Source organism: Helianthus annuus, chromosome 5 (assembly GCF_002127325.2).
Source record: "Helianthus annuus cultivar XRQ/B chromosome 5, HanXRQr2.0-SUNRISE, whole genome shotgun sequence".
Classification (NCBI taxonomy): Eukaryota; Viridiplantae; Streptophyta; class Magnoliopsida; order Asterales; family Asteraceae; genus Helianthus; species Helianthus annuus.
This window is the reverse complement of record NC_035437.2, coordinates 167,171,478-167,193,006: the sequence shown is the minus strand read 5'-3', so window position 1 is coordinate 167,193,006 and position 21,529 is coordinate 167,171,478. Positions and strand designations below refer to the sequence as shown.

Below are 21,529 nucleotides of genomic sequence, written 5' to 3'. Positions count from 1 at the left end.
GTCTATCTGTTTTTATTTTTATTTTATTTTTCAGCATTTAGTTAGTTTTATTTTTAGTTTAAAAATCTTTTTCTAACGTTTTGATTTGATTAGACGTTGAGGATAAACGGGTACTAAAAGCTCTTGTGTCCTTGGACGACCTCGGTATCTTACCAACACTATACTACGTCCACGATGGGTGCACTTGCCCATATGTGTGTTTAGTGTTAGTAAATATCGTGTTTTATAAATTTAAAACTTGGCTAAAAAGTGTAAAAAGGGCTTAAAATATATATATCTAAAATAATTACACTACACGCGCATCAATACAAGTTGATATCCTACTGATATTATAACCTGTTTAAAGTATATTAGCTTATAGAACTTGTCCATGACTTATCCGGTTACCCATTATCGCTTATATGCGTACTGTTAGGCTTATGTAACTAGGGGTTAACCTTATCATTTTTATCTCAATTTCCAGAATGTTATTTGTTTACCCATATTATACAAGTCTTAGTACTTGTTGGGTTTAAACTACATTCTATTCCGGTCATTGCTTAATCAAGCGTATCGTACCGTTTTTTATATTTTAAGCTAGCCGGTCTAAGTCTATGACTTGAATAAGACCCGTTAGCATTCTAATTGGTTATTTATACCATCATTCCATACTAGAGCCTTTCAGTAAATTGTTACCTACACTTACCAATTGATTAAACGACTGAGTTATTTATAAACCTTGCATTTATAAGACAAGTATTAGCCCAGATAAATACTCTTAACCTATTTTCTCTATACGGGCTTGGGATATGATAAGTTATTACCACTTGGTCGGGTATGGGATCATATGCAAGATTGTGGCTACAAAATCTTCATAACCCGTTTCAATCTGTTTTGTCTGATAACTTAAACATTGGGGGGTTAACGCGACCGTGTGATGGATATCCACGGCTCATTTAAGTTAATAATGGCCACGACTGTGCACGGGGTGTAGGCATGCACCCGTCAGATGCTAATGTTTTATACAAAATGTTTTCTTACCCGTTGATCAGGGGATACCCCTTTGTGGGTTTTAAGTGGTGTGTCGGTTAATCATGTCTCGGTGTTTAGTACTGAGCCCCATATGTATTGACAAGCATGTAAAACTGTATACAAGATTAATTTTAATTGTCCCAAATTATTTATAAAATGTGTGCCTTGTGCACTTAAATCAATTTTGAATTTTTTTTCAAAATGTGTCAGTTGATTGTATTTACCAGTGAAAACTGACATATTTTCAAAATGCTAAGTTACAGGTACAAATACGTAAATAGGCTGGAAGCTGCTTGGTAATGCTAGAAGAGGAATTTGCAACTCCTTTACATAAGCCTATTAGTTTGTTGAACTAACCTTTGTACATTTTATGATCCGCCTGCGGATCTTTATTATTACGAGCCGTCTGTGTATTTATTTTGAACTTTGGACATTTGGTTTGTAATAGTAATTTAACTCCAAGACTTCTGCTGTGCTATCTGTGATTATTTGACTATACGTCACGATACTCCCCACGGACCCCACCCGGGCCCACCGGGATTGTGTTGGAAATTTGGGGTGTGACATGACCGGTTTCCACCACGTCCCTATCACCACCACCGTTGTAAACCACAACCATGACCCGATCTGACTATAAAGGATACATGCATACTTGGTTCAAGTCACCAGGTTCTCACCGGACCTCGTCGGAACCCTAGAAATCCCAGGTCTCTCACCGCCAAAGAACCCGACACCAGGTTCTCACCCATTCCGACGACTTGACCACCGTCTCTGCCGTCGGAGATGTGGAAGCACCCTACCCTGTCTCTCTCTCTACTCTATCGTGTATCTCATCTGATCTCTCTCTGTCTAGCAGAACCCTCTCTCTCTTTCAGTTCTCTCTCTATCAGTGATAGACTTCAACAATCAGGAGGTTAGAAATTTGGGAAACAAGCCACCCTTAATACGTGTGTAAGAAGCAACGTGGCACACACATCAAATGCCGCCAGAAAATCAACCATCCCTTCACTTGCTAAACTAATAGATATAGATATAGATATATTAATATTAATAATAATAATTAACCACTGTAAGACCGTGGGGTATGGTGGGGCGGGGGTTGGGGGCATGGGTTGACACGTGGAGTTCGAGCCCCCCACCGGTGAGTGACGTGTCCGTGGGGTATGGCGAGGCGTGGCTAGCCCGCGTGGCTTGGCAGGTTTATTAAAATAAAAATAAAAAAAAAACCAAAAATTAAAAAATACACACAACTTAAAAAAAAAGCCTAAAATTTTATTAAATTCCTAAAAATTACAAAATTCATAAAAATTACAAAAAAAGCCTAAAAAGAATTACAAAATTAAAAAAAAAACCCTAGAGCGTTAGGTAGATTTCGAAAAGGGCAAGCTTGTCGAATGGCTTCCGCTCCTTGGCCCGGAACTCGATGTTCGCCACCGCCACCCGGTCTTCGTGGCTTATCTCACCGCCCGGGACGCTGTCGTAGTAGGATTTGAAACGATCGAGCTTCGATCGCAGCTCGCGCCATTTGTGTTGGCACGCGTTTAAATTGTGCTGGTCGTTTCCCACGTTATGCCGGTAGCTAGCGGAAGCTTCCGGCCAGTAACGGGTATCCCTGGGTTGGCGGCCCTTCATTGCGTCAACGACGCTCGTGACAAGAGCTAGCTCTTCCTCGTGTGTCCAAGAGGCCATCGATCAAGTGTGTGTGGGTAACGGGTTCGATCAAGTGTGTTTGGGTTGGTAGCGGTGGACAGCCGGTGGGGTTGGGGGTTATATATAGCGATGTTGACTGTTGGGTGGGTGAATCGCTTGGCTTGGCCAAACGGTTATAATTTGAATTTTAAATGTGCCCCGCTATGACCTAGCCAACAAGCGAATATGAGCCGGCCACATAGGATCGCTAGCATGCCCCACGCTCGGCCTTAAACTCCCGCCCCTTGGGCCACACCCAAACCCAAACCCACCCGAAGTGATGGCTTGGGCGTTTTCAGCCAACCCACGCCCCATACCCCATAGCCTAAACCCAAAACGAACACACAAACTTTTTAAAAGCTCAAGCCCACAACCCATAAACCCAAACACACGGTGCAAAATATCCACTATCCAGCCCAAACTAAACACCCACCACTTTCAACAATAAACCGACCCTTGGGCAACACTCCTCCACCACCGGACCACCCTCCCGCCATCACCGAACAAGAAAAATGTTGCTGGAACTGCCGCGATTAACTAACTCTCTCCGGGAGCCATTCGACGCCGATCAAGCTTATCTCAACCGTAAATCTCTTCTTCAATCGCTCACCAATCGCCGCAGGTAACTATTTCATTCCAAAACCCTTACATATCGAACCGTTCAGTAATACTCAATCTGTAAAGTTTGTGATTATCTTCGTGAACTGAAATTTGAATTATCTATAACTAGCTCGGCGAAACCTGTTGACGAATTCGAAGTTGCTCGACTGATTGTTCATCGATGGGATGAAGGTACTTGTTAGTTCATGAATTGATGAATTGTTGTGTAATCTCGCGTTTTTGTATGTTGTGGCATGCTAAATATGTGATCTCTGTTTTCAACTTTTGAACCGATCAATCTGAAAATTTAGGAGAAAGTTGTGGTAATTAGGTTAGAATTTTAGATAACATAGTGACTCGACGTATGGAGTCTTATGATTTTATGATGTTTGCTTTGTAAAAATGCTAGGTGTGACCTTGAGAAACTTTACGAAAATACAGAACACTATGAACTGTCTCACGGTAACTGTATAGTTTATTGAAGTTTGCTGTATATGCATACAGGATGTGACCACAAAACTAAGTTTACGGTTTATCCGGTGGTGGAATTCCTTTCAAACTTATGTTTATGCTTATCGAGTGTGGCATTGATGGTTCTGTAGTTATTACCTACTGAATTTTTTAGACTAATAAAATAATTACGTTAAAAATTTGAGGAAACACTATAGTAGGAAAAGGAAGGTGTTTCATATTGTAAAAAGATTGGATGATCGACTTCACATTGATAAATGGAGGGAGTATTACTATCAAGCATGGGTTTGTATATTGTGTGGGATTTTGGGAACTGGATATGTGTTGTTACAATACGAATCTGCAGTTTCAGTTGGCAATTAGTACAATAGCTGTAAAGGCCACTTGGAAATATTTCTAACTTTTGCATGCGTGCTTAATGCTTATAATTGGTGTAGCTTCTATTGAAGTCCGCCAAGCATACAGGCAATTTGTTGGGGCGGTGGTTGATTTGATCGATGGGGTGGTGATCAATGAGGAGTTCAAAGAGGCAGCGTTGGCAGTATATAAGCTTTTTGGTACTCGTGAAGAGGTGGAAGAAGATAAACATAAGTTCATTGAGAAGAAGTAAGCAATTATTTTTTTACCCTAACAGTCACAACTATTTCATGTGAAGACAAAAATCTTTATCATACAATGTGTTTGTGCAGATCTGAACTGCAAAAACTACTTGGCTATGCTGTTTCGGATGCAAAGTTACAGAAAGTTGTTAATGCCGTTCAGAGTCTTTCTTTTTTGCAGCCAGACAACCACGAGTCAAAGTCTTTACTTGAAAGGCAAGTAAACGGGAATGATGATGGCCAAGAATTTGGTGCAAATTTGGTTTTTCACCACCCAACCCGGTTCTTGGTTGATGCTTCTTTTGACGATCGAGAAATGTGGGGGGAGGGTACAAATGTAACTTCTACCTCACTCCATGGAGGGTGGTATGATCATAGTGAGAACACAAATAAAGTATTTGATTTAGAATGGTTAAGAGATGAATGCAGTAGAATAGTAAATGGTAGTGCTTCTCAGCTTCCTCAAGATGAACTAGCAATGGCTATATGTCGGGTACTTGAATCAGACAAAGCTGGTGATGAGGTACTGTAATCTTGTCAGTTCTGGAGTATATTTTATAAAACGGTATCTTGTTTGGATATGAAGTTATTCTAATGCTGTTATATCTGTTTTGAAGATAGCTGGTGATTTGTTGGATTTAGTTGGTGATAGTGCATTTCAAACTGTTCAAGACCTTATCACGGTGAGAGAACTGAAAATCTTGTTCTTGCGTTTTGGTTATAACTCATTTTCTTTTGTTTTGTCATTTGTCATGTTCTCACCTGAAAGTGATTATGATATATGATTGTTTTGCGAGTGATGGACTGTAATATAATTGTAGCTACTTTGAAGTCTGTTTCATTCTTTATTCCTCATTATCAGCCATAATTAGTCTTTCTGTGAATTTTGATTGTATTCAGCATAGGAAGGAACTTGTTGATGCCATTCATCATGGGATGCTTAACTTAAAATCTGAAAAGTCGGTTTCTAGCTCTCAACCGCGTATGCCTAGCTATGGTACTCAGGTATGAAGTTGCTGATATTATTATCCTTTGCCATGTCATCATCATATACTAGATGTCAAATTCCGGTGTCAACAATTTGTGCAGGTTACTGTTCAAACAGAATCAGAAAAGCAATTTGATAAATTAAGACGCAAAGAGGAGAAGAAACATAAGCGTGGAGCAGATAACGAGTTTGACAATGACTTGTCTCTTACAAGTTTTAGTTCTTTACTTCATGCAAGTGCAAAGAAAAGCCCATTTGATGATCTGATTGGGCTTGGTGAAGGGCCCAACACAATAGCAGCTACTGCTCTTCCTCAGGGAACTACTAGGAAACATCATAAGGGATATGAAGAAGTTACCATCCCACCCACACAGACCGCACCCATGAAGCCTGGAGAGAAGCTGGTACTTTCTGTTTCGTATTTTATAAATAATTTATAATTATGATCATATTTGTCAGATGAGTATAAACACTTCCGTCATCCTAATTGGTTAATCTTGTTTGTTAAATGGCATATGTCATATGTCCATAGTTTTCTACTATAGAAATATTATATTTCGATTTATACAGGGGCTTTTTGCTGGCTTACTAATGCCGTTAAGATTTAGTATTATTATTAGATTTAGATTGAGGTGAAGCACAGTGGCGGAGCCAGGATTTTTATCCAATGGGGTCCAATTTTTCGGTGTTAAGATTTTTCATGTTAGAATTGTTGGGTCGGACATCACTCGGGTCGGGTCGAGGCGAGAAACATAATAATACAATATACAATATCATAATATAACTATATGATATAAGAATACCATGTCATTTGAAATGAAAAGAAAAACATCACAAAATCAAATTAAATCTAAAAATACGATGTCATAGTTCTCTGCAGCTATGCTCTCATTATCTCCAAGACAAAAATCAACAAAATCATTAAATCTAATAGATTAATATATTCACCATAACAACATTAATGGTATGCATATCAGAAACTTCTAATAAATCAGATACAAATAATGAAGAGAGGAAGGCAACGAGGGTGTTGTGTTTTGAACCTGATGAAGGAAACAAGGGTGAAGGCAGCTGATGTTCTGTTTATATTTGGAATAAAAAACAAGACGATAAAAAAGGAGAAAGCGTGACTCGAAACTATGACCTTTCATATATAAGTCAAGAAATTTACCACCACACCAAGTTTAATCTTGTTTTAATGGGTTCCATCTAAATATTTTTATGGGGTCCATACAAAATCTAACACACCGTCGTTACTACACTTTTAAAAAACATTGGGGTCCGGGGACCCTGACCCACATAGTGTGGGTCCGCCCCTGGTGAAGCATATTTGGCGAGTTGATGATAACCTAGAAATGAAAATATGATGAGGGTAGGTATATGGTCAAATATTTTATTGTGGCTATAAGTATCCTGTTTACATTTCTTACCTATGTTTGTGTTTTTTTACCATATGGTCAAATTTTTTATTGTTACTATAAGTATCCTATTTACATTCCTTATCTATATTGTGTTTTTCACCAGATTGAAATAAAGGAGTTGGATGAATTTGCACAAGCTGCTTTCCAAGGCTACAAGACACTCAACCGTATTCAGAGCAGAATATTCCAAACTACTTACCATACTAATGAAAATATTCTGGTTAGTTTGAAATTCACTAATACAAATGGTGCCAAAATTAAGATCCTTTTCCTTAAGCAATCATCATGTGTTTCAGGTTTGTGCTCCAACAGGAGCTGGCAAAACAAATATAGCTATGATTGCTGTTCTACATGAGGTGCACCAATTCTCAATACTTCGATGTTCATTTGTTATCTAATACGTAGTTTGACAATTATATTACAACTTACAACACACATTGTACCTGTTGTTTCTCATTGAGGAATCTTAGCTCTATTTCCATACCTTCTTGCTCTTGCGCCAATTATCTGAATCAAATGATAATTTTTTCAGATTGGACAGCACTTTAAAGACGGTTACTTGCATAAAGATGAGTTTAAGATAGTTTATGTTGCTCCAATGAAGGTAGAACCGCTATTTAACATTTGCCCCAATGTCTTTGTTTTGCTTACTTTTTTTTTGTAATACGATCATAGGCATTAGCTGCTGAGGTTACTAAGGCATTTAGCCATCGATTAGCTCCATTGAACATGGTTGTGAGAGAACTAACCGGTGACATGCAGCTTTCTAAAACTGAACTTGAAGAAACTCAGGTTTTTCACATCCCATATGATAAACGCAAACAAAATCATATATCTGCTTTAAGCTTTAATTTTTAAATCTTTGTTCACAGATGATTGTAACAACACCTGAGAAGTGGGATGTAATCACCCGTAAAAGTAGTGACATGTCACTATCGATGCTGGTAAAACTCTTGATTATCGATGAAGTACATCTGCTGAATGATGATAGAGGGCCTGTAATAGAAGCTTTAGTGGCTCGCACTCTTCGCCAGGTACATCTATAATCTAGTTAAGAACAATACAAGAATAGTTGTTGATGTTTGAAGTGAGTTTGAAGGTGGTTTTGAATTATGTTCTTGATAACTTTTGATAGGTGGAATCCACACAGTCAATGATCCGTATTGTGGGGCTATCAGCTACACTTCCCAATTATCTGGAGGTTGATCTGGCGATACCTTTGATTAAGCTCTTATGATTTGTAGTTTGATTTGCTTGTTTCTTTCTCAACTTCCAGGTGGCACAATTCTTGAGGGTTAGTCCCGATGCGGGTCTCTTTTTCTTTGATTCTAGTTACCGCCCTGTGCCTCTTGCACAGCAATATATTGGAATTACAGAACCAAACTTTCAAGCACGGAACGAACTTTTGAATGAAGTTTGTTACAAAAAGGTCTTCTTTAATTTTTGTTAATGACTTCATGCTTTGCACTAAATCTGGATTAGCTTTTGTTTATTCTGGGGAGTTTTGTATGCGCAGGTTGTTGAGTCGTTGAAGCAAGGGCATCAGGCGATGGTGTTTGTTCATTCACGTAAAGACACAGGGAAAACAGCTGATAAACTGGTAATATCTTCTTTTTCTTTCATATTTTAAGAACCAATATGGATCATCTGAGATCTGTACAAATGGTTTTTGTGTTTGACATGTTATACAGATAGAACTTGCCCGGAAGTATAATGAACTAGACCTCTTTATGAATGAAGAACATCCTCAGTTTCATTTGGTCAAGGTAAATTGTCATAGTCAAAACTTTAAAAGTCCATCATGATCAAACAAGATATGTCACCGACTCACCGTTACTTTTTTACTTTCAGATGGAGGTTGCAAAGTCCCGAAACAAACAGCTTGTTCAGCTATTTGGATCAGGAGTTGGCATTCACCATGCAGGGATGTTGCGTGCTGACAGAGGTTTGACCGAACGCCTTTTTTCTGATGGATTGTTGAAGGTACACAGATCTTTATTTGACTTGCTTCTGTATCTTTATTGGTATTCCACCTAATGTGCCACCATTTTTTTTCAGGTCTTAGTTTGTACAGCAACTTTGGCATGGGGAGTCAATCTACCTGCACACACTGTTGTGATTAAGGTTGTTTAGAAGGCTACTATTTATCACAATATGAACATCCACATTCAAATTTGAATTCAAGTTCATTCAGTTTAATGAACCCTTTATATCTTTTATCTATTTATTAATCAAAATAAACACTTTTGCATAGGGGACTCAACTGTACGATCCGAAGGCTGGTGGATGGCGAGATTTAGGCATGCTGGATGTCATGCAGGTGCCGTTAATGTTCACACTGATCTGTTATCAGCTTTTACTGTTTTTTGAGTTCTAAATTCTAATGTTGTTTTCTCCTGTCTATTATGTTGTGCAATAGATTTTTGGACGTGCTGGTAGACCTCAGTTTGATAAAAGTGGCGAAGGCATTATAATTACATCTCATGATAAGTTAGCTTACTATCTGCGACTGTTGACAAGTCAACTTCCCATAGAAAGTCAGGTAACTGCTTGTTCAGTCAGAAATTTATCTCAAATCGAATGTGGAAGCTCAAGTTTTTCTACAATTAGATTTCACACTGGAGCATTAAAATAATTTGACGTATAACTTATATTGGTTTTGTTGGCAGTTCATTAGCTCCTTGAAAGATAACCTAAATGCTGAGGTAACACTGGGAACTGTGACGAATGTGAAAGAAGCTTGTGCATGGCTCGGATACACGTACCTGTTCATAAGGATGAAAATGAATCCTTTGGCATATGGTATTGGATGGGATGAGGTATATTCATCTTAGTGGCACCTACATATTGTTGTTTGATCTGCATTATCTGTATTGTTGTATTGCTTACCAAACATTATTCTTTTGACTTCTATTTCCCTGTGTGCTGATATCTTTAATAACTTTTTTATGACTATATCTGTTAGAATTTAGAAGGTATGCATGGTAACTGTTTTCAATTTGATAGGTTATCGCAGATCCTTCATTGGGTATGAAGCAAAGATCCCTTGTTACAGATGCTGCACGCGCTCTTGACAAAGCTAAAATGATGCGGTTTGATGAAAAAAGCGGCAACTTTTATTGCACCGAACTTGGTCGCATTGCTAGTCACTTCTATATCCATTATTCTAGTGTTGAGACATACAATGAGATGCTGAGGCGTCATATGAGTGATAGTGAGGTAACACATTCTTATTAATTTACTTGCATAACCGGTCTGTTTGCATCACCGTTAAATTCTATTGCTAACTACATATATGCATATAAAATCTATGCATATAAACTCTAGTCACTTCAATTGCCCATAATTGTTTTTCTTTGCAGATAATTGACATGGTTGCTCATTCTTCGGAATTTGAAAATATTGTTGTTCGAGAGGAGGAGCAAAACGAATTAGAAACATTGTTACGCACGGTCTGTCCTTTAGAAGTAAAGGGTGGTCCCACAAATAAACACGGGAAAGTATCTATTCTAATTCAGGTATAAGATTATAATTATATATAGTACCATGAGCAATCGAATCTATGTGATTTGTTTTTATCCAACAATAAATTGGTAATCATGTTCTTTGCAGCTATACATATCTCGAGGTTCTATCGATGCATTTTCCTTAATTTCTGATGCGGCATATATTAGTGCCAGCTTGGCTCGTATAATGCGGGCCCTTTTTGAAATCTGTTTGCGTAGAGGATGGTGTGAGATGACGTCTTTCATGTTGGAGTATTGCAAGGCTGTCGATCGTCAAATATGGCCCCACCAGCATCCCCTAAGGCAGTTTGACAGAGATATATCACAAGAAGTTTGTCTAGCCGTCTCTGTGTGCTTGATGCTTGATGCTGCATCTCTGTTATTGATTTCTTTTTTATTCTTTCAGATACTTCGGAAACTAGAAGAACAAGAGATTGACTTGGATCATCTTCAAGAGATGAAGGAGAAGGAGATTGGAGCTATGATTCGTTATGCACCTGGAGGAAGGGTACTTCGATTTTACTAGTTATTGACTTATTGTTCTGCAATCTATTTTGAAATCTGAATTTTACTTCTGTAAGATTTTATATGGCCGCTTTTCATAAATTTGAAGGTGGTGAAGCAATACTTAGGGTTTTTCCCATCAATCATATTGTCTGCTACAATAAGTCCGATCACCAGAACTGTTTTAAAGGTAACTTTTTGTATTCAGTTCAAGTCTCTTAAATGCAGCGAATTGACATTCGGTTCTATCTTTCAGGTAGATCTGGTCATAACTCCAGATTTTGTGTGGAAAGATCGCTGGCATGGTGCTGCTCAACGCTGGTGGATTCTTGTTGAGGTTCTGTTTTGCATTTACTTTCTATTTTTATGCGAAATGGCCAATTGTTGTTGCATCTGGCTATTCTCTTCTAATCTAAAAAAATGATAGAAATAAAGGAAATAAAAAAATATGGGCAAAGTAGTCAACTTCTCATTTAGTACTTTTATGCAGGATTCAGATAATGACCATCTTTATCACTCGGAGCTTTTTACATTGACCAAACGAGCAGCAAAAGGAGACCCACAAAAGCTTTCCTTTACTGTGCCAATATTCGAACCACATCCTCCTCAATACTACATTCGTGCTGTTTCTGATTCTTGGTTGCAAGCAGAGGCTTTCTATACAATATCTTTTAAGAACCTTGCCTTACCAGAGGTCATTTTAGTAATTTGAAAATGAGATGATCAGAATATTTATGAATGCCTATTCTTGTTTTGAAGGTTAAATTCGGTATTTTTTTTTTTTTTATTCAGAGCCATACGACACATACTGAACTTCTAGATCTGAAGCCACTTCCTGTGACTGCACTTGGCAACAAGGCTTATGAAAATTTGTACAGATTTTCACACTTCAATCCTATTCAAACGCAGGTATGTCAGCATCCTAAATTGTAGATTTAAGCCGTGTTATCACCAGTTATGATGTATGCTACTGATGCTTTACTTGGCAGGCCTTCCATGTTTTATATCACACGCAAAATAACATCCTCTTAGGAGCTCCTACTGGAAGTGGGAAAACTATATCTGCAGAGCTAGCTATGCTTCATTTGTTCAATTCAGCACCTGATATGAAGGTACACGTTTCATTTTGTGATCAAGGAGATCACTTGTTATGTGTTCTAAAACCTAAACATATCATATCCTTGATAAAGAATAGAACATCTAATTTAAAGAGATCTAATTTGTAACTATTGTCTATCCAATAATATTGAAATGGTTATGGAGGCCATGTATTTAACTGTTATCATCATAACATCCGATATTAATGCTATTTGTTTGGGTGTGACGTAGAAGTAAATGTATACATAAAAGTTAAATTTATGTATGAATCTGGATTTTTTTTCTTTTATTATCCTTCGATCAGTATGCCCTACTTACATTGAGAAACCAAAGCTCTCATTTCTGGTCAAATCACCTTTGCAGGTTATCTACATAGCACCGTTAAAGGCCATTGTTCGAGAAAGAATGAATGACTGGAAGAATGGCCTTGTTACTAAACTTGGAAAGAAGATGGTAAGTATTCTTTTTTTTAGTTTTATACCAATGAATTAAACCTTATGTGTTTGTTATATTAAGCAAACGTTAGTTTTATGTTTGAGGTTTTTTATCGCTTTTGTTTATTATTTTTGGCTGGATATTTTTTTTACAACAAGCATAGATTACATTTATCATCTGTCAAACATGAATTCATATTTCCACATGTTTTATCAGGTTGAAATGACTGGTGATTACACACCAGATATGATGGCCCTTATGTCAGCAGATATCATTATATCAACTCCTGAAAAGTGGGATGGTATTAGTCGTAATTGGCACAGTCGAAGCTACGTCACAAAGGTTCCTTTCTTACTCTCTGTTCAAGAATTACCTTTACAGAGTTATATACCAACAATAACATATTATTTCTATCATTCATTCTTTGATTTTGTACAAAATGTTTCAAACGTTGTCTTGTATTATGTGGCAGGTTGGTCTTATGATTTTGGATGAGATTCACCTTCTTGGAGCTGATCGTGGACCTATACTGGAGGTACAATGCAATTTGTATAAAGGCTTAAATGGCATTTTAGCACCCATGTATTATTCTTGTATATTGTTCACTTGACACACCCATGACAAGTTTCAAAACATATTCAAGCAGTTCATCGTATTTTTCTTGTCATCTGTTGGAATAAGCACTTGTTACTGTGTTACACATAGTGTGATAATGTGTTTGTCTTCATGTCTTGTCACTTGCTGTAAAAAGATATACGTACCCTGTATATATGCTCGTTTGGGGTTAATGTTTTTACCCTTCTCGACTTGATTGCCAGGTCATTGTCTCAAGGATGAGATACATATCATCACAAACAGAGCGACCTGTTCGGTTTGTTGGTTTGTCAACAGCACTAGCAAATGCTCAGTGAGTTATCTTGTTCATGAACCTCATTACTAGAACTAAAAAAATCATCTACTACTTACACTAAAAATTCAAGCATGCATTACGATACGCAGTATCAAACCGTATTCAGATTAATTTAGAAACCTACTTTTTCATTTTCTTTTTAGTACTTTATTCGTGTTCAACGCTACTTTCATCCATTTTAACAACGATATGTGTTGTTTCATAACTTCATTGCCCTGAACTGCTGTATATTGTTCCAATGTTGTGATGTGTTCTAGAAATCTGGCTGACTGGTTAGGAGTTGATGAGATCGGTTTGTTCAATTTCAAGCCAAGTGTGAGGCCTGTGCCTCTCGAAGTTCATATACAGGCAAGTGAAGCGTTTTTTGATCTATAACTTTGTTTCACCTGTTTCTTATAGATATTCATACACAAGTTTGTATCTAATTTTATATTTTGTCACGTCAATCTACAGGGGTATCCTGGGAAATTCTACTGTCCAAGAATGAATAGCATGAATAAGCCCACCTATGCTGCCATATGTACACATTCACCTACAAAACCAGTTCTAATTTTTGTTTCATCTCGACGGCAAACGCGGCTTACTGCATTAGACCTCATACAGGTAAGTCAGTTGGTTTGTAACTTTGTATGATATGCAGCTCCTGTATCAACTATTTGATTCATTACTTAACAATATTTTCGCTCTTTTGCAACATAAAGTTTGCGGCTTCAGATGAACATCCAGTACAGTTTCTAGCCATGCCCGAGGATGCACTACAGATGATTCTTTCTCAGGTCACTGATCAGAATCTGAGACACACTTTACAGTTCGGTATTGGTTTACATCATGCAGGATTGAACGATAAAGATAGATCTTTAGTTGAGGAACTTTTCGCAAACAACAAGATTCAGGCAATGACTATTCACTTCATTATCAATATTCATTGATAGAGGACTTTGTATCATATGTACATTTTATGGACCGTTACTGTTTTTTCAGGTATTGGTTTGCACAAGTACTTTAGCTTGGGGGGTAAACCTTCCAGCTCATTTGGTTATAATTAAGGTTAGTAACTTATGTCAATCTCATACAAACATACACAGAATAATTTAGTATAATAAACTTTGTTGGGATTTGATCACACGCTTGCAGGGAACAGAGTATTACGATGGAAAAGCGAAGCGATATATTGATTTTCCGATCACAGACATCTTGCAAATGATGGGTCGTGCAGGTCGTCCTCAGTATGATCAACATGGGAAAGCAGTCATTCTTGTGCACGAACCTAAAAAAAGCTTCTACAAGAAGGTGAAATAATAAATGCAAGTGAAACACTAATATTGTAAAATATTGCAATTACTGATTTATTTATTTATTTATTATTTTTTTGCAGTTCCTTTATGAACCATTTCCAGTTGAAAGCAGTCTTCGAGACCAACTCCATGATCACATCAATGCCGAGATAGTTTCTGGAACAATTTCTCATAAGCAGGATGCAGTACATTATTTGACCTGGACATATCTGTTCCGCAGGCTGGTAAAATTTATTTAAAAAATAATTTATTAAAAATAATAAAATTACAAACGCAATTATTTTCCTTTTGACATTATTACACATGTGACAGATGGTTAATCCGGCTTATTATGGATTGGAAGATTGTGATCCTGAAAGTCTAAGTTCTTACTTATCCAGGTAAAACCGCAAGTCAGCAATGCTTCATAGATTTATTTAACATCTCTGTCTGATTGGTTAGTAGTACTAAATGTGCGATTTTCATTGCAGCCTTGTGCAAAACACATTTGAAGATTTGGAAGACGGTGGATGCATTAAGATGGATGAGGAAAATGTGGAGCCTTTGATGTTAGGCTCAATAGCATCTCAATATTATCTGAAATATATGACGATTTCCATGTTTGCTTCAAATATAGGGCCAGATACATCTCTCGAAGTAATTAACCATTTTAGTTTTAACTTGCAACCATCTTAATATAATAATATTTATTCTGCAAGCAAATGTTATTGGCTAGTGATGATTCTATGTTATGTCATCTTTCTTCAGGTTTTTCTTAATGTACTTTCTGCTGCTTCTGAATATGATGAACTTCCTGTCCGTCATAATGAGGTAATTCCAGTTGTTTACATATCAGAGTTTATAATCTTTTTTCGTATCTTTTCAGTTTTATCTTACCTGCTCGTTTATGTTGTAGGAAAATTACAATGAAGCATTGTCTGCCAAAGTTCCATTAGCAGTGGACAAGAATCGCCTCGATGATCCACATGTAAAAACAAATTTGCTTTTTCAGGTCAGCATCGTTTGCAATATTTTTAAAAACTTTTGATCATTTTGTTTCCTTCTGAAACATAACCTACCAAATTATTAAAATTTTATACAGGCACATTTCTCTCAAGTAGAACTGCCGATCAGCGACTACTATACCGACTTAAAGTCAGTGTTGGATCAGAGTATACGTATCATTCAAGCAATGATAGATGTTTGTGCAAATAGTGGATGGCTCTCGAGTTCCATTACTTGTATGCATCTTCTTCAAATGGTCATGCAGGTATTTTCAAATTTCCTCAAAAGGGACTACTTATATAATTTATAAATAAGTAAAATCAGCTTTCATCATCATCATTTTTTACTATTTTTGTGATTATAATCAGGGTATGTGGTTTGAGAAAGATTCTCCCTTATGGATGCTGCCATGCATGACTGAAGACCTTGTCATTTCATTGCAAAAAGGAGGAGTCTCTAATATACAACAGCTTTTAAATCTCCCAAACACAAATATGCAATCTAGATTTGGAAACATTGCTTCAAGACTACAGCAGGTAAGCAGAACATATGAGAATTCGTCATCTGATTTCGTACATATAAAGTATTTACCAACACGGGTAACGGGCCAAAACGGGTTTTTGGGCCAAAACAGTAACTTCTAATCCAGGCCTAAACAGATCGGGCCAGTTGATTTGCATGCCAACGTTTTCATTTTGTTTTAAAATATAACCCAAATTAACCCATTTATTAATAAATGTCTCAAAATTACTGATTATGGTCACTCTCAGGATCTACAACATTTTCCTCGTATTCAAGTCAAACTCAAGATAGAAGGAAGGGATGTAGATAGCGACAACAAACCAAGTCTCAGCATACGGTTGGAGAAATTCAACCGCAGAAAAACTTCCAGAGCTTTTACCCCCCGTTTTCCAAAGGTATGATATTTCTTGTATGATTTGAAAATCGTTCATCTTTGATCTTGTTTTTATTTTGTATCTTTTCAGTTAAAAGATGAAGCATGGTGGTTGGTTCTTGGCAACACTTCCACCTCTGAATTGCATGCTCTTAAAAGGATTTCCTTCACAGATCGTTTGGTTACTCGCATGAAGTTACCATCAACCACAACTAGTTTTCAGGTAATTTAGTTATTTAATTTAATTTTGCTCTTTTTATAAGATCGTTAAATTCCTGACTATTAGATATTTTTTGCCTTTTTTAAGCAAAGGGTCAAAATTGTCACCTTGTGGGTAACGAACACCATACGTTCGCAATGTATTTGCTTATATCTTGAGTTGATTGTATTTTTTTTATTTTTTTTCACTAGGGAATGAAGCTGCTTCTTGTTTCAGATTGTTATCTTGGTTTTGATCAAGAATACTCGATTGAAGAACTAATGGAGTCTTAGCCAGACTTTGTATATATGTAAGCTGAGAGTTGAAGATCTTTTTGGCTTAAATTATATCCGATCATCTTATACCTTTTTCAATAGGTTCAAACATAATTTCCGGCCGGCCTAATGTTATAGATGGAAGTTTTTGTAGAATAATGAAAATCTCATCAGATATTATTAAGAAGATCTAATATATCTTTTAATTATAGTAAAGATTAAAATAAACCATCACTTGTATCTTGTGTTTAATATTTTTTTTGTGGTGAAGAACATTAATTGTGTGAAAGAGAGGGGAGATTTGCTACTCATCCGAGGGTTCATTTCGTTCATTATGCACTCAAAAGTGAAGGTCTTAAAAAACTCCAGACTTCATGATCGTCCATTACATTTGTGCTTTCGGCATGTTTAAAACATCAATCCAAACTGTTTTAACTTAGCAATCAACCCATATGGTTTAATTTGCATTTCTGAAACTATAGTTTGCCGTTCTGAAACTAAATTTGCTTTTCTAAACAAACACCCTACAGCTAACAGAATAGCAATTTGATTTTTAGCTTAAAGTACACCGTAAATTCATATAGGGGTGTAAACGAGCCGGGCTGAGCTCTACTAGGCTCGAGCTCGACTCGTCATGTTTTTATGAAGCTCGAGCTCGGTTTCGAGCCTACTTCTGAGCTCGAGCTCAGCTCGCGAATAAAACTCAAAGCTCGGGCTCGGCTTGCCAATGTTATTATCATTATTGTTGTACAAAAAAAATTGTTTGGGCTTGTTTAGCCTAAACAAACTTTCTTTCAGGCTCAAGCTTGATAATTAAACAAGCTCTTAGCCGAGTTCGTTAAGGCTCGTCTTGTTCGATCTTTTAGCCGAGCCGATCACGAGTAGCTCTCGAGCCTCTGGGCTTGTTTACACCCCTAGCTTCATATGTTGGATTTACTGTTTCTCAAAAGTAAAAGATTAGCCGAGCCCTCAGAAGTCAAAACGGTAAAAAAAAAATATCTAAAAAACACAAGTAAAAGCAATCAACACCCAAGTCCCAAATGATAATCATTGAAAGCTACAATAACCATATGTTTTATAAGCCAAACAAAGTCTTTGGTGTCCAAACCAAATTTTGTAGTGTTAAAATCTATCTACATTTTACTTGGCACAAGGAAAAATCAAATCTAACATGCAGGTTACATATCTATCGTATTTACGGAATTTCTTATTCCCAGTCTGAGTCAAAAAACCCAGCATCTCTCATTTCAGAGTAGTAAGCATTATCTAAAAGCAAGTCTTCCTCCTGAAACATTATTAAAAAAAAAAACAATAAGTGGTCAAAATCCTGGCTTTAAAAAGGCCTTTAATTATAAAAATAAACACAAGGACGATCAATAACCTGGAAAAAATCAGCCAGGAAAGTGATGTACAGAAAAGGAAGGTAGAGAGTGTGGTAGCAGATGCCTATGAAACTATACAACCTGCAAATATGTTAGATATTTTAGTGTAATCGGGATTGACTTGGTGATCAAACCGAAAAATAATACACATCAAGCAAGTTAGGAGGTGCGGGAGTGCACGCTTGTTTGAGTTATTATAATTCAATGTGTACGGGCGGAGCCCGTACTCTACCGGGGTTCCAAGGGGGCAGCGCCCCTGGGAGCAGGGTCCAAGGGGCGGCAGCCCCTGGCGGGGTCCAAGGAGCAGAGCCCCTGGCTGGGGTCGAGCTGCCAGGTCAGCTTGGAAAAATTTTATTTTCATTAAATTGCCTTAATGAAACTGCATCAGAAAATTTTATTTTCTGGAATTTGTCACATTTTCGAAATGACAAAAATTGGCGGTTTTTTGGCAATTTTGTCTGAAAATCGAGATAACTGCCACTAGGCAGTTACACCCCAAAAATTCCAAAATTTCGTAGACAGTTTTTCTTTGGTCACAAGCCTCTGGTTCGAAAATTCACACACACTAACATACCCTGGTTCAATTTCTCATAAAATCAGAGTTGTATCCGATTGAATTTTTCGGGTGAACCACCGAAATAATTTGATCTGAGAGTGATTACAGAGTGATTACACGCCTCTATGATCATCCGGCAAATCGAAATTCCCAAACAAAATACATGTTGGAAATTAATTATCAGATGGGTTTACTGTTTTGAGAGAAAGCTCAACAGCTCAACCTAAATCATTAGATTGTTATTATTATTATTATTTAAGTAATAAAATTTTGTAAGCATGTTTGACACAATAATTGTTCATAGAAATCTCTGCAATACGCCCGAAAGTTACTGTTTTGAGTGGTTACCAATCCGCCCATTTTCCCACCTCGGCTAAAAGTAATTTTTATGATTACCAAAGTCCAAAGCCGACGCTACTAGCACCTAATGCACAGGCGAACAATCCAGTTCCATGAACCATAAACATGACAACAGCATAGTTATAAAATGCTGGTCTGGCTGCATAAGCGAAAGACAGTGGTGTAGTTAGAAAATCGAAGGTCAGTTACTAACATGTATAGAAAAATGTAACTTCGAACTTGGTTAGTTAACTCACGGGGTAACTTGTCTCTCCACTTTGAGTAATGCACAAACAAAATATAGCCATAAGCGCATGTAAGCAATATTTCATCGAATGTCCACATGCCCCATTTTACGCTATGAGTAGTTGCACCATCCATAAAAAGCGGCACGCCAAATCCAAACACAAATATTGCCTGATAACAAAATGTAAATAAAAGGGAAGCATCAGTAACTATTTTAATTTTATTTACAACGGGATAGTGTACAAAGCTAACAAATTTCACTCAACAGATATTATGGCTACACAAACTTTTAAGAATGGCCATCGATTGAAAATAGATAAACTGCACTTGAAAATCACAAACTGAAACTGAACCTGAACCAGTAAACTACTAAACTCGATTCGAACAGTTGGTCAAAACAAAACGCAAGCTAACTCTGATTCTTATTCGATTAACCAAAAAACTTCTAAAAGAATTCATATAAATGGCCACTTATAGTTATTGCTAAAATTTACAGTATCTGACAGAATAAGCTGATTCTAGCTAGCATCAGTTGCATACAATGCAGGCAATCAGGCACATAATGCGTCATGTATCTATAACCCCACTGAAACAGGCAATCATGCACACGATGCATCATGTATTATAACCACAAAAACAGGCGATTATGCACACGAGGCATCATGTGTTATAACAAAAACAAGCAATTATGCACACGATGCATCATAACCACAAAAACAGGCAACACAGGCAAATAACCTTGAGAAGCATATCTGCTCCAACAATCAGCCCTGAAACCATGAAAGTATGAGCTAATGTCTCCAACCCAGTTGCATAGTTTTCCTGAAGTAAGAAGGCGATCAAACTGATTTCTAGACATAAGGATCCAGATTCTGTCAGCAATGACAATAAATTCCACGAAACCTCCTTCCCAGAAGTGCATTGCCATGCCTGAATAAACACGAATTCGAAGTCAATACCACTCAAAAGACAAAACAAATAACAATACTTCTGAAAGACCAAAAATAGGCAGAAAGACCATGGTCTTCTTTCTTTATATAAAAAATATTACATAAAAAATAACATCAAGAAATGAAAGATCAACTGGTGGGATTAGATGGACATGAAAACTGATGCACAAACAATTCAAAAGCAATCAATCAACTATTAGATAAACCAAGTTATTTCTCTATAGCCTTCAATACTCATTTCCAAACCGAATTCAAAAGGCAGCCTACAATCACTCAATTCCTAATTCAACCTAACATAAACTACAATAACCACTAACAACACTCTCATCAACCAAACACAAAACAAACTTTCACAATCCACAAAAAAAAAAAAAAAAAAAAAAAAAAAAAAAAAAAACTCTACCTGAAGAGAGCACCAAACGAGATTAAGAACAGCAGACAACCAAAGAAGCACATAATAAGCGATCATAACATGCGAACGACGGTGACTAAGCTTCTTAACATTCTTCTTCAAATAAAACCCTAGGTACACTATAAACAACGCAGCCGGAATCGACAAAGCAGCCGTATACAATACTCCATGACAGTTGCTCTGATTGGGATCCGAATTCAACGGCGGTGATGACGATGATGAATCAACAACGGAGTTGATGTCGGTTATGGCGGGAAGAAGGGTTGAAATCGGAGAAATTTGATCATGTTTGTGATCCATATTGTTTGTTAGAAGATGGAGGAGGTGCTGATCGGAGGCATGGATCGGATTGAAAGGCTAATTGTGTGTGAATTGATCGGAGAATTGAGAAAGTTAGGGTTAGGGTTTGATGGGGGGGAAAAGGGGTTTTTGGTTTTGTGAACGGAGGAGGAGCATCGGAATTGTACAACTAGAAAGAATGGACAGCTGATTCAGACTACACGACGTCGTTTTCGCTTATTGTAATAGTTTGTAATGTAATTGGATCGGATCGGAACGGATCATTTTAAGTCGGATTGGGACCTCCACGTAGGGATGGCAATCAAACCTCAACCTGTTGGGTAAATCTGAAACCCGACATATTTGAAACGGGTTTGGGGTCGGTTAATCGGGTTTGGGACGGGTTTGGGAATAGTTTTTATTTTTTTCGCGGGTTTGGGATTTAGTGATATACCCGTTTACCCAACCCAATTACCGATAAAGTG

At 37.2% G+C, this 21,529-nt stretch overlaps 2 protein-coding genes across 2 annotated transcripts; one reads left to right on the top strand and one right to left on the bottom strand.

Annotated features, from left to right (window-relative positions):
• The first annotated feature begins 3,110 nt into the window (after positions 1 to 3,110).
• LOC110941907 (DExH-box ATP-dependent RNA helicase DExH14) lies at positions 3,111 to 17,114 on the top strand. Its single transcript, XM_022183599.2, has 49 exons — positions 3,111 to 3,322; positions 3,431 to 3,492; positions 4,209 to 4,377; positions 4,461 to 4,893; positions 4,988 to 5,053; positions 5,271 to 5,375; positions 5,460 to 5,762; positions 6,883 to 6,999; positions 7,076 to 7,135; positions 7,312 to 7,383; positions 7,455 to 7,571; positions 7,652 to 7,813; positions 7,915 to 7,980; positions 8,056 to 8,208; positions 8,296 to 8,379; positions 8,471 to 8,545; positions 8,631 to 8,762; positions 8,838 to 8,903; positions 9,034 to 9,099; positions 9,199 to 9,321; positions 9,449 to 9,598; positions 9,786 to 9,998; positions 10,142 to 10,297; positions 10,392 to 10,616; positions 10,692 to 10,793; positions 10,899 to 10,979; positions 11,046 to 11,126; positions 11,280 to 11,483; positions 11,582 to 11,698; positions 11,779 to 11,901; positions 12,251 to 12,340; positions 12,539 to 12,664; positions 12,795 to 12,857; positions 13,141 to 13,229; positions 13,490 to 13,580; positions 13,686 to 13,835; positions 13,934 to 14,125; positions 14,214 to 14,279; positions 14,367 to 14,522; positions 14,608 to 14,751; positions 14,840 to 14,907; positions 14,998 to 15,163; positions 15,275 to 15,337; positions 15,423 to 15,518; positions 15,609 to 15,776; positions 15,880 to 16,047; positions 16,282 to 16,428; positions 16,498 to 16,629; positions 16,818 to 17,114. The coding sequence occupies exons 1-49, from the start codon at positions 3,213 to 3,215 to the stop codon at positions 16,896 to 16,898; spliced, it is 6,249 nt and encodes a 2,082-aa protein (XP_022039291.1). The 5' UTR covers positions 3,111 to 3,212; the 3' UTR covers positions 16,899 to 17,114.
• Positions 17,115 to 17,897: 783 nt separating this feature from the next.
• On the bottom strand, positions 17,898 to 21,302 carry LOC110941906 (protein CANDIDATE G-PROTEIN COUPLED RECEPTOR 2). The gene is made up of 6 exons (XM_022183598.2): positions 20,757 to 21,302; positions 20,142 to 20,333; positions 19,415 to 19,574; positions 19,215 to 19,317; positions 18,262 to 18,343; positions 17,898 to 18,165 (listed from the first exon to the last, which is right to left on the bottom strand). Exons 1-6 carry the CDS (start codon positions 21,063 to 21,065, stop codon positions 18,088 to 18,090), a joined length of 924 nt encoding a protein of 307 aa, XP_022039290.1. The 5' UTR covers positions 21,066 to 21,302; the 3' UTR covers positions 17,898 to 18,087.
• Between the last annotated feature and the right edge of the window lie 227 nt (positions 21,303 to 21,529).

What these genes read in the sequence shown, in the direction of transcription:
- LOC110941906 (XM_022183598.2), bottom strand. Translation starts at nt 21,065, where the DNA reads ATGGATCACAAACATGATCAAATTTCTCCGATTTCAACCCTTCTTCCC. An exon ending in TCGTTTGGTGCTCTCTTCAG is followed by an intron (nt 20,334 to 20,756) that starts GTAGAGTTTTTT and finishes GTGTTTATTCAG; the next exon opens with GCATGGCAATGCACTTCTGG. An exon ending in AGCGTCGGCTTTGGACTTTG is followed by an intron (nt 18,344 to 19,214) that starts GTAATCATAAAA and finishes ACATATTTGCAG; the next exon opens with GTTGTATAGTTTCATAGGCA.
- LOC110941907 (XM_022183599.2), top strand. Translation starts at nt 3,213, where the DNA reads ATGTTGCTGGAACTGCCGCGATTAACTAACTCTCTCCGGGAGCCATTC. An exon ending in TGAAGCCTGGAGAGAAGCTG is followed by an intron (nt 5,763 to 6,882) that starts GTACTTTCTGTT and finishes GTTTTTCACCAG; the next exon opens with ATTGAAATAAAGGAGTTGGA. An exon ending in CTAAGTTCTTACTTATCCAG is followed by an intron (nt 14,908 to 14,997) that starts GTAAAACCGCAA and finishes TTTTCATTGCAG; the next exon opens with CCTTGTGCAAAACACATTTG.